The sequence below is a fragment of the Eptatretus burgeri genome, chromosome 4, assembly GCF_056783735.1.
Source record: "Eptatretus burgeri isolate ZD-2024b chromosome 4, Ebu_testis_v1, whole genome shotgun sequence".
NCBI lineage: Eukaryota > Metazoa > Chordata > Myxini > Myxiniformes > Myxinidae > Eptatretus > Eptatretus burgeri.
This window is the reverse complement of record NC_140964.1, coordinates 121,563,606-121,576,105: the sequence shown is the minus strand read 5'-3', so window position 1 is coordinate 121,576,105 and position 12,500 is coordinate 121,563,606. Positions and strand designations below refer to the sequence as shown.

At 56.1% G+C, this 12,500-nt stretch overlaps 1 protein-coding gene across 8 annotated transcripts in view; it reads right to left on the bottom strand.

Annotated features, from left to right (window-relative positions):
* LOC147029000 (uncharacterized) overlaps positions 1–12,500 on the bottom strand; it is a 335,824-nt gene that overhangs the window by 200,163 nt on the left and 123,161 nt on the right. For all 8 annotated transcript variants that reach the window (XM_085879912.1, XM_085879913.1, XM_085879915.1 and 5 more), the window contains one exon: positions 409–479. In XM_085879912.1, coding sequence (XP_085736038.1) covers positions 409–479 — 71 coding nt within the window. The remainder of the gene's footprint in view (positions 1–408; positions 480–12,500) is intronic.

The following is a 12,500-nucleotide window of genomic DNA, read 5'->3' as shown; positions in this document are numbered from 1 at the left end:
TGCTGGAAGAATAACATTTAACAAGAAAGTCGTTGCGTTAATTCACATCAAGGAAAATGCTGTTTGAAAGAAAGAGCATTAGGTAGTATTTCATGAGTGTTTATGCTAAGCATGCTTGTTCATGCAAAAAATATTACAACACACAAAAACACCTTATTGCTGGTACCTTGACCAATGAAACAACCTTTCCTCCAGAATGAAAGATGACTCATTTCTGGCCAATATAACTAGGAGCTCAATTATAAAGTGGTTTTGTAACTGGAAACTACAGGGTCCCTCAAATCCATTCAAGCCATGGCTGTATGAAACAGCAAATTCTCTACAATAATAGAGTAATTAACTGCTATATGTTGTTAACACCTGCGATATGAGTGTGACCGAAGGAAAATACCGAATAAATATTCTTACCTGCTCCTTGGTAGCATGGCTCAGTGCGCTCAGGTGTTCAGGTTTATGCAACTCCTGTACAAGCAAACCACCTGGACAGCATAAACAATCTCAGTTGCCCAATATAACTTTTTGGTTTACAGTACATGTAAGTAATGAAAATTCATGCCAACATGATATTTCTATACAATAAACATAAAACAGGAAGAGGAACTATTATGCTTTTAGTATCTATATATTAACACTGAAGGACAAATTTTGTGCTCCTCCTAACGGTCGCGCCACGTTTTTCTCGGTACTGTGACCTGGACTGAAAGAAACTTCGTACTTGTAAGAGTGCATCGCACATAGTGGCAATAGTCAACCTTCAACTCTGAAGCAGAATAAACACTTTTCGTTTTACATTCGTTTACATGGCGACGTGTGACGTCACCGCTGAGAGGCGTCAGGACGTCATGACATCATCAGTCATTCACTGACGTCATTATGTCTGTCGTTGACAGACCGTTACCGCTGAGAGGTGTAATTCCACTCCTCGAAAATAGCGTCTGCAATGTAAAACCCTCTTCTGCGCATGCCGACTACCTCAGAATGTGAATTTGACACAAAAAAAATGTAACAAGAAACATTGTATCTATATATTAATACTGAAGGACCAATTTTGTGCTCATCCTCGCGGTCATGTCACGTTTTTCTCGGAACCGTGACCTGAAAAGTTTTGACACTGTTTGTACATCAAAGTAGACACGTGCACAAATCAGGGGACTTCTTCATAAGGAGTAGTGTACACCAAAAATGTTATGTACAAGGACGTTTTGTGGGCCTCATTAGGTAAGGCCATGGAGTACATCGACTGGGATCCGGCTCTACCAAGAGCCACCACTGGTTGTCATATTAGGCTCATCCGTCTGTGACGGGGTTTCGGCTAGTCTGAACTAATTGCCTGTATTCATGCAAATGGACATTGCAACTTCCCCCTATAAATTTTCAATGAACATTTCTGCTTTCATTTGAACGCTGTAACTTAAAAACCACACAATAATTGCTTCTAATAAAAATGCACAAATTGAAAACAAGTGAACATATTAAAAACTGGTGGATACAGCAATCAAGGATGGATGATGGGATTTTATACAACAGGAGGGCCACAGAAAATCATCATCCAATAATTGTTGATACAGAGAAGGGTATAAAAGTTCGAATCCAGGAGCAAATTTATCAAGTGAGATGTGATACCAAAATTACTCACAAACTAAAATATATTATCAAAACAAAAGCACTTTATCAGAATTTCCAGGAACCCTGAAGGATAGAGTAACACTTATAAGAACAGGAACAATCAAATCTGCTTTTACATATATTCAGAAATCAGTGACCCCCTTTTGCCTGGAGAACTGCCTCAACTCCATTTGGCATTGATCAAGTTTGTTTGATGATGCAATTTGACATTTATTTGTTCAGGTTTGGCAAAATAAAACCTCCATTGAACTCACGCAACAGCATGGAACCGGAAATGAATGGTCACATCACAAAAAGTGGACATTCAGAGATATGGGATGTTTTGGCCTGAGGAAGGTCGTTGAGAAAAGGGTGAAACGTTGCCTGAGACCGGGTCCGCTCTTGCTTATTACCTGAACGAGAAGCACACACTCAATATGGGATCGACTAGTGGGGGTTATGTTATTTTCCTTCTTGAAATTTGTGATTGTATTTTATGAATATATATATATATATATACATATATATATATATATATATATATATATATATATATATTCATAAAATAGAATCACAAATTTCAAGAAGGAAAATAACATAACCCCCACTGGTCGATCCCATATTGAGTGTGTGCTTCTCGTTCAGGTAATAAGCAAGAGCAGACCCGGTCTCAGGCAACGTTTCACCCTTTTCTCAACGACCTTCCTCAGGCCAAAACATCCCATATCTCTGAATGTCCACTTTTTTGTGATGTGACCATTCATTTCCGGTTCCATGCTGTTGCGTGAGTTCAATGGAGGTTTTATTTTGCCAAACCTGAACAAACAAATGTCAAATTGCATCATCAAACAAACTTGATCAATGCCAAATGGAGTTGAGGTAGTTCTCCAGGCAAAAGGGGGTCACACTGATTTCTAAATACATCTATCTAGCCGCCGTATCCTACAGTGGACCCAAGTCAGTTATTTCATTAATGTACATCCAGATAGTCCCTTCCTTTTTGTTTAATGGGACAAAAGGGACAAGTGCGTTGTGTAAATTGCAGAGCTAGGTCTGATTAAGCCTCTGAACCTAATTCCTATTCTTTTTTTCTCGATTGCTGAGGTAAAGCCAAGCAAGGGGTCGTCGCGCGTCCAGCAGGCACTCCGCTCGGACACCCATATGTAAAAACCACAGCTGTGCCCTTCGCGCAAGAATGCGTCCTCACAGAAGATCAAGGACAACAGTGCAAACAAACAATAAACGCCAGCGCTGCACGGAGTGCGTGCCCCACAGCGACGACCCCCCACCCACTGTTCAGGCTACGAGAAGAGTAAGGCCTAAGTCACATTTGTCACGGCGGCCGTAGAGTCTAAAAAATCTACGGCTATGAGCAATTATAGGGCGGCCGCAGTATTTCCACGGTCACACAATGTAGCAGTCACATATGTTTTTATTTTTCGGGGAGCCGCACGGCGTATTTAGAAATTGTGGAGACCGAAAACGTGGGGGTGCCGTACGGTCTTTGATTTGATGTCGCACGGTGACCTTAGGGCGTCCCTGCGGTGGCCATAGAATTTTCAAGGCAGACGCAAGGTAGCCTCAAGGTGTCCGCAAGGCGACCATAGGGGGGCCCTAAGGCGAACGTGCGGCCAGAGGGACGGTAATGAGTGGGTATATATATACCAGTTCTTTTTTTAGTGAAATAAAAATATCACAGTTCGGAATATACCAGTATATATAACTGAATAAACTACAACTATAATATATATATAACTGAATATACCAGTTCGGAGTATAGGCAAACACCTATACTCCGATCTCTAGCGGTAGCGCACGGTGGACGCACGGTCGACGCAGACTGCCACGGAGGCCGTACGTAGGACGCACAGCGGGCGTAGGGAAACCGTGCGTCGACCCTGCGTTGCCCGCAGGTAGTCACACAGACCGCAAGGCCACTGTACGTTGAACACAGGGACGCCTTAGGACTACCCAACGGCGACCGTGGAAATAGTGCGGCCGCCGTAATTTCTTGGGGGTTGGCAAAATTCATTTTTCATTGATAAGAGCCTCAGGCAGCCGCACAAATAACGCAAGCCCACCGTACGCCCTACCTACGGTCGACGTGGAACACATCTACGTCACAACTTGGCTTGTCGAATTGCTACGGCCAATGTAGAAATGAAAAAAAAGGTATAACTCCGCGCTGTAATTCCACGGGCGACCCCTGCGGCCTGTAAAAGATAGCCATACGGCGTAGGGCCACCCTGAGGCCACCTCAGAAACTCTGCAGCCGCCACACGTTTCTGTCAATTCAGGGGGGGTATGGCCGCCGTATCCTAGCCGTAGAGCAAATATGACAGGCGTAACCAACACGACCGCGTCGCTGCAGGAATGTCATGCCAAGACTAGAAGGATAACCAACCTAACGGCACGCTGCAGTAATGCCGTGCCGAGGAAATAGATGGAGCGGAACACCAACTGCAAGCAATTTCCAGTATGCACACGGCGCACTCTTCTTCAATCCAAATCTCCATCTAATAATTATATCCAATCCTTTCTATTCCCTCAATTCCATGACAGATCAGGGCTGGTACCATGCACACGACACCACCATTGATAAATGGTCACGTGCTTAATGGCGGCGGACCCACTTGCAGTCTCGGGAAAATTTATTATCGCACACGGAGCAGGGCACGAGTGGCGCACATCATGTTCGGGTCTGCGCACGTGTTACAATAGCATCTTACCGTCGGTCTTCGCTGACCACCGCGGCCGCGGGTGTTTCCCGCGGATGGCGAACGTCCTCTCCCCTCTCACCCTGGTGAGGCTGCATCCAGGCAGAGGCGCCGCTGTACGGCTCGGGCCACATGGCTTACAGACAGGCAGCGCATTGACCGGCGCTGACCACCTGTCGCCATGGACGGCCCGGAAGTTCAAATCAGGGCGATTCGTTTCACGGTGCTCGGAGCGAGACCATTCCGCAGCTTGGAACCATCCAGCCGGAAGTAAAGTGTACCCATTTCCGGTCAAGGCGGCCGGCCCGTGTGATAGCCGGGGCCCAACCAGAGGGCCCGATTCGGGTGACGACATCGCTTCGGGTCGTCGCCCCCGCCCCACACCACGGGGTCTATAAAATGACAGGTTGCGGAGCCGCTAGTGTCATGGCTGCTCACCGCTCTGTCTGCTCTTTCCTGTCGGCATGTCCTACTCGTCCTGGGCTCGTGGTAGTCTTTCCTGCGCTGCGTTCCCATCTGCTGGTGGATTTCATTTTCAGTTTGAGTGCCAGTTCCTGTCATCGTTCCTGCACACCGCTTCTGTCTGCTCATCCTACTCATCTTGGAATTTGGGATTGACAACCCACCCATTCGCCTTCTGACTCCAGATTCTTCACCACCTTACCGCTGACTCCACCCATCCGCCCATTTCTCTTGACTCCGCTTTCTGACTCTGCCTGCCGACTCCACCCCTTCATCACCGCCCACTACCGCTGACTCCACCCATCCGCCCATTGCTCCAGATTCCGCCTACTGACTCCACCCCTTCTTCACCACACACTGCCGCTGACTCCACCCATCTGCCCAAAGGCCTTCCTTCACGCCTGTCGGGCACGCCATCTCCCTGGATCGACACTTAGCGGCTCGAAGTGCCACGAAACGGGAGATGACGTGCCAGCTGTCAGGGAGGTATCGCCCAGCGGAGCATCCCCCCAAAATGTGTTGGTGGCACGGTCGGGCAATCGTGCAAGGTATTGAGAGATCGTTAGACTCATCTCTCCTCTTTTTCTCTTCATTAACTCCTCTTCTTCGAGGTGTGTGTGTGTGTGTGTGTGTGTGTGTGTGTGTGTGTGTGTGTGTGTGTGTGTGTGTGTGTGTGTGTGTGTGCGCGCGCGCGCGCGCGTCCTAGCGCATGTCCTCGCTTCAGTTAAGATTGTACAAGATTTATATCGGGATAACTGCTCTGTACTGCTTTTGTAAGTTGCTTGTATTAATGCCGCACCTTTCACATTTCTTCCTAACCCTGCTACAGACAACAATAAAATCTATTCACTGTGCAACATATCTTTCCTCGCCTACCTGTTAATAAATCCTTTGTAGAAATGTTCCCAGGTCGTTTTTGTCTTTTCTTTCATTGATGCAGCATTGTCCATATTCCAACCTTGCCAGGACTTTATTCCCAGCGATCCTTTTCTTTTCGCCGGTACGTCCTTGGCAGTGTCGCTGGGCTGTATCTGATCCGGTAAAGTGATACGGTTCGAACAAGGCCTACCAAGGGTGTGTTCCCCGGTAATTAGGTCACGTGATTAATTAGTTAACCCGGTTAACCCACAGATGGAGGACCTAGGTCACGTGGTCGAGTTATTAGCGTTCATCATCGGTTAGCGAACCGTGGCGTCACGGAATTATCCATGTGCAATGGCCTGCAATTCCAGGGAGTCTGGTGGGAACCCGAGATAGCTTCTCCCCCCTGGTGGTGTTCTCGCTCGGCCGCCCGTACGCAACAGTTTGGTGTCAGAAGTGGTACGAAGACTGAAAAATTTGGTATCTGGAAAGGGATTCGAACCTGGGTGTGCTTTGCCGACCCCCCCCACCCCCCCACCCAAGATTCCAAAGATTAAGAGTGGGTTAGGATACAAATTTTATGTAATTATTGGTACGGTCCATGGCGGACCAAGGCGAGCTGGTTCAGGTGGGTTTTGAAACAACAATGTGAGAGGAGTCCATGGCCCAGGACAACAGCTTTGAGGGAGATTATTCCCTGCAGCCATACCCAGAGGTAATGGGGGCAACTGCGTCAGCGACAATGCTTGGGCACCCCCACCATCAAATTTCCCTCACAGAGGACTTTGCAATCCCTAAGGGATCCACACCCGATCACAGAAGATCGGCTTTGCCAAAGCCATTTGACATGAATCAGATGATGGAAATGTTGAAACAGATGATGGATAAAATGGAAGGGAATATGCAAGCAGGACAAACCCAACTGAGGAATGAAATGAGAAGTGATGCGCAAGCAGGACGAAACCAACAGAGGGATGATATGCAAACAATAAAGGCAGAGCTGAAAAAGGTAAAGGGTGAGATGCAAAACATGGAGCGGAATTTTACAAATGAGATCAGTACAGTACATGAGGAGATGAACGGGGTGAAGGAGGGTGTGGAAAGTATTTGGACTGCGATGAAGATGGGTAAGGAAGAAGTGACAAATAAAATAACGGCGGTTAAGAGTGAAGTAGATAAATTCGGACAGAAAATGACAAATAAAGAAAGGGCAAGGGCAATTAAAATGGAGATTGGGAAAAATACGAACGCGATACAAAATTTAAAACAAGGCCAGCAGGAAATGAAGGGGGAATTGGGGGTCACAAAGGAAGAGTGAAAAGTGAGACACGAAGAAATGACGAAAATGGTTAAAGAGATGGGACATAAGGTAGAGACGAAAATCCAGGATGTGGAAAAGCGATGAAAGAAACACAAGGATGAGACCAGGGAGTGTTTTAACATAGCAAAGGAGGAATTAACAGACACAAAGGGAGATAGAATGGGTGAAGGATAAATTGCATAAAGTAAAAGAGGAGCAAACACAAATAGAAGGGAAGGTAAAGGACATTAACATTGAGCTTGCGGAAGGTCTTGAGACCCGACGTAAGGGTCAGGATAACCTCCTTCAGGAACAAATGGAGAGAATACGCTCCCTCGAAGCAGACCACGACTAGGTGAGTCCAGTGAAGGTAAGGCTGTGTGAGGTGAAACGGGCGCATGATGCGAAGGGGCACATGCCGAGTTTAGGGGGGAGGGCAGGGGCTCCGGGGTCTCTTGGGCTAACACAAGCCCCCAGTATGTGCATCGACCCAGACGGGGTTGACGAATTGTCCGGGCAAGTGGCTTGGGCTCCGCGGGGGAAGCGCATCGCCGCAATCCACAGGGTCCACCCTGCATTTGTCCCTCAAGGACTGGTGAGTGGGGATAAGGAACCCGGTAGGCCGGACCGTGCCGCAAGCTCCGTACGACAGGAAGACCGACCTGAGGGCGTATTTGGCCCAATTTGACCACGTGGCCAGGGGTAATGGCTGGAGCGCGGACGAGAGTGGGATCCATCTCGTGGCGGCACTGCGCGGTGTGGCGGCTGAGGTCTTGACCACTATGCCCCCAGGAGCAATGATGTTAGCAAGCCTTCGTTTGGCCTGAAGCAATCGATTCGGCAGAGAATAGCAGAACGAGCTTGTTGAAGCTCAGCTCATCGGGTGAAAACAGCAACCTCATGAGAAAATGGGACATTTGGCTTGCGACATTCTCCGAGCAGTGGTGATCGTGCATGCAAACATGGCAGCTGTTGCAAACAAGAAAGACCTTGCCTTGGACTACTTTATCCAGGCTCTTGCAGGCACCGACACCGGAGCTCTGCTGATGACATTTCGGTTGGAAAACCTCCAGAAGGCGGCTGACACTGCGGCCTCATGGGAGGCAGCGAAGTCGCCGGCCAGAAGGTCCGAGCGCCATGCAATAACTGTCCGGCAGGTGTGCCCTGTGGACAGTCACGAGCCTGGAGCCAGGACTGGTCTTGACACCCGAGTGGAGCTGGAGGGAATGGTCCTGGACATGGAAAACCGCCGGTTGGCAGGGTCTGGACACAAGGTGGGCCATTGGTAAATACCCCAATTCGGAGCGTGGGGGGGGGGGCAATTTAGAACATCAGAGGCATGCACCATACCCGGTTAAGTGCTATAACTGTCGATGAGTGGGCCAACTGTCGTGGGAGTGGAGGTCCCCGCGCAGGGAAAGACCCTGACCTCCCGGAACACCAACTCCGCCCTGAGCAGACCGGACAAGCTGGCCCCCGACACCCCCCCTCCCCCCGCCAGTCCCAAGGAAACCAATGAGTGCTAAGCAGGGCAACGTTCGTTCGGCATGGAAAAGAGCCCTCACCGCTGTGACAGGTTATTTATTGTGGCCAAATTGGCACTGGCAGTTTGACAATTTCATGCAAAATTGCCGGCGTCGAGGTAGACGCCATTGTAGACACAAGAGCAAGCACCACATTCATGAGCCCTGTGGTCCTTAGAGTGTAGACGGTTGGGATGATATCCACCGTCTACAAGATCATAGCTTGCAGCTAGCTATCGGGGCAACAGCCCCCATCATAGGGTGTGGTTTCGTGACCCTTAAATTGGGCTCACTTAAAAGAAAGATCGAGGCTTGGGTGGCGGAGGTGAGCGACCCATGTCCAATAGGGTGAGATGTGCTAACTGCGGGTGGTTGCAAAATCGACTTGGGCCAAGGGGTCATGCAGATGGGTATTGAAGAGTTGCCGTTGGTGCGCATGAGCATGGATGAGAAGGTGGAGCTGGAGGCTCCAACTCCGTGATCAACCCCCCGGGTGTCGACGCAATAGTTCCGGCACGGTGACGGGCTGACCTAACCTGGCAGGGACCCTGTGACCTGGTCGAACTACTGGCGGGGCAATCATCCCCGGACTTAGTCAGGGGCCGCACCGTAGTGATAGGGAATATTGCTCTTGAGAAAAGTAGCTCCGGACTCCGCCGTTCTCTGCCCGGCCACCTGCTCCGGACTCCGCTGTTCTCTGCCTGGCCACCTGCTCCGGACTCCGCCGTTCTCCGCTCGCCCACCTGCTCCGGACTCGGCCTTTTCCGCCCGCCCACCTGCTCCGGACTCCACCGTTCTCCGCCGCCCACCTGCTCCAGACTCCACCGTTCTCCGCCGCCCACCTGCTCCAGACTCCACCGTTCTCCGCCCGCTCATCTGCTCCGGACTCCTCAACCCCCACCTGCTCCGGACTCCGCCCGCCCACCTGCTCCAGTCTCCGCCGTTCTCCGCCCGCCCACCGCTCCGAACTCCGCCTTTCTCCGCCCACCGCTCCGGACTCCGACTTTCTCCGCCCACCGCTCCGGACTCCGCCTTTCTCCGCCCACCGCTCCGGACTCCGCCTTTCTCCGCCCACCGCTCCGGACTCCGCCTTTCTCCGTCCACCGCTCCGGACTCCGCCTTTCTCCGTCCACCGCTCCGGAATTCGCATTTCGCAGCCCACCGCTCCAGACTCCGCCCGCCCACCTGCTCCGGACTCCGCCCGCCCACCTGCTCCGGACTCCGCCCGCCCACCTGCTCCGGACTCCGCCCGCCCACCTGCTCCGGACTCCGCCCGCCCACCTGCTCCGGACTCCGCCCGCCCACCTGCTCCGGACTCCGCCCGCCCACCTGCTCCGGACTCCGCCCGCCCACCTGCTCCGGACTCCGCCCGCCCACCTGCTCCCGGACTCCGCCCGCCCACCTGCTCCGGACTCCGCCCGCCCACCTGCTCCGGACTCCGCCCGCCCACCTGCTCCGGACTCCGCCCGCCCACCTGCTCCGGACTCCGCCCGCCCACCTGCTCCGGACTCCGCCCGCCCACCTGCTCCGGACTCCGCCCGCCCACCTGCTCCGGACTCCGCCCGCCCACCTGCTCCGGACTCCGCCCGCCCACCTGCTCCGGACTCCGCCCGCCCACCTGCTCCGGACTCCGCCCGCCCACCTGCTCCGGACTCCGCCCGCCCACCTGCTCCGGACTCCGCCCGCCCACCTGCTCCGGACTCCGCCCGCCCACCTGCTCCGGTCTCCGCCCGCCCACCTGCCCCGGACTCCGCCCGCCCACCTGCTCCGGACTCCGCCCGCCCACCTGCTCCGGACTCCGCCCGCCCACCTGCTCCGGACTCCGCCCGCCCACCTGCTCCGGACTCCGCCCGCCCACCTGCTCCGGACTCCGCCCGCCCACCTGCTCCGGACTCCGCCCGCCCACCTGCTCCGGACTCCGCCCGCCCACCTGCTCCGGACTCCGCCCGCCCACCTGCTCCGGACTCCGCCATTCTCGCCCGCCCACCTGCCCCGGACTCCGCCTTTCTCCGCCCACCGCTCCGGACTCCGCCTTTCTCCGCCCACCGCTCCAGACTCCGCCTTTCTCCGGCCACCGCTCCAGACTCCGCCTTTCTCCGGCCACCGCTCCGGACTCCGCCTTTCTCCGCCCACCGCTCCAGACTCCGCCTTTCTCCGCCCACCGCTCCGGACTCCGCCCGCCCACCTGCTCCGGACTCCACCCGCCCACCTGCTCCGGACTCCACCCGCCCACCTGCTCCAGACTCCGCCCGCCCACCTGCTCCGGACTCCGGCGTTCTCCGCCCGCCCACCTGCTCCGGACTCTGCCGTTCTCCGCCCGCCCACCTGCTCCGGACTCTGCCTTTCTCCGCCCCAGACTCCGCTTTCTCCACCCAGGATTTCGCCTTTCTCCGCCCACCGCTCCGGACTACACCTTTCTCCGCCCACCGCTCCGGACTCCGCCTATCTCCGCCCACCGCTCCGGACTCCGACTTTCGCCGCCCACCGCTCCGGAATACGCCTTTCGCCGCCCACCGCTCCGGACTACGCCTTTCTCCGCCCACCGCTCCGGACTCCGCCCACCGCTCCGGACTCCGCCTTTCTCCCTACACCGCTCCGGACTCCGCCTTTCTCCCTACACCGCTCCGGACTCCGCCTTTCTCCGCCCACCGCTCCGGACTCCGCCTTTCTCCGCCCACCGCTCCGGACTCCGCCTTTCTCCGTCCACCGCTCCGGAATTCGCATTTCGCAGCCCACCGCTCCAGACTCCGCCCACCCAGCTGCTCCGGACTCCATCCGCCCACCTGCTCCAGACTCCGCCCGCCCACCTGCTCCGGACTCCGCCCGCCCACCTGCTCCGGACTCCGCCCGCCCACCTGCTCCGGACTCCGCCCGCCCACCTGCTCCGGACTCCGCCCGCCCACCTGCTCCGGACTCCGCCCGCCCACCTGCTCCGGACTCCGCCCGCCCACCTGCTCCCGGACTCCGCCCGCCCACCTGCTCCGGACTCCGCCCGCCCACCTGCTCCGGACTCCGCCCGCCCACCTGCTCCGGACTCCGCCCGCCCACCTGCTCCGGACTCCGCCCGCCCACCTGCTCCGGACTCCGCCCGCCCACCTGCTCCGGACTCCGCCCGCCCACCTGCTCCGGGCTCCGCCCGCCCACCTGCTCCCGGACTCCGCCCGCCCACCTGCTCCGGACTCCGCCCGCCCACCTGCTCCGGACTCCGCCCGCCCACCTGCTCCGGACTCCGCCCGCCCACCTGCTCCGGACTCCGCCCGCCCACCTGCTCCGGACTCCGCCCGCCCACCTGCTCCGGACTCCGCCCGCCCACCTGCTCCGGACTCCGCCCGCCCACCTGCTCCGGACTCCGCCCGCCCACCTGCTCCGGACTCCGCCCGCCCACCTGCTCCGGACTCCGCCCGCCCACCTGCTCCGGACTCCGCCCGCCCACCTGCTCCGGACTCCGCCCGCCCACCTGCTCCGGACTCCGCCCGCCCACCTGCTCCGGACTCCGCCCGCCCACCTGCTCCGGACTCCGCCCGCCCACCTGCTCCGGACTCCGCCCGCCCACCTGCTCCGGACTCCGCCCGCCCACCTGCTCCGGACTCCGCCCGCCCACCTGCTCCGGACTCCGCCCGCCCACCTGCTCCGGACTCCGCCCGCCCACCTGCTCCGGACTCCGCCCGCCCACCTGCTCCGGACTCCGCCCGCCCACCTGCTCCGGACTCCGCCCGCCCACCTGCTCCGGACTCCGCCCGCCCACCTGCTCCGGACTCCGCCCGCCCACCTGCTCCGGACTCCCCCCCCCCACCTCCTCCGCACTCCGCCCGCCCACCTGCTCCGGACTCCGCCCGCCCACCTGCTCCGGACTCCGCCCGCCCACCTGCTCCGGACTCCGCCCGCCCACCTGCTCCGGACTCCGCCCGCCCACCTGCTCCGGACTCCGCCCGCCCACCTGCTCCGGACTCCGCCCGCCCACCTGCTCCGGACTCCGCCCGCCCACCTGCTCCGGACTCCGCCCGCCCACCTGCTCCGGACTCCGCCCGCCCA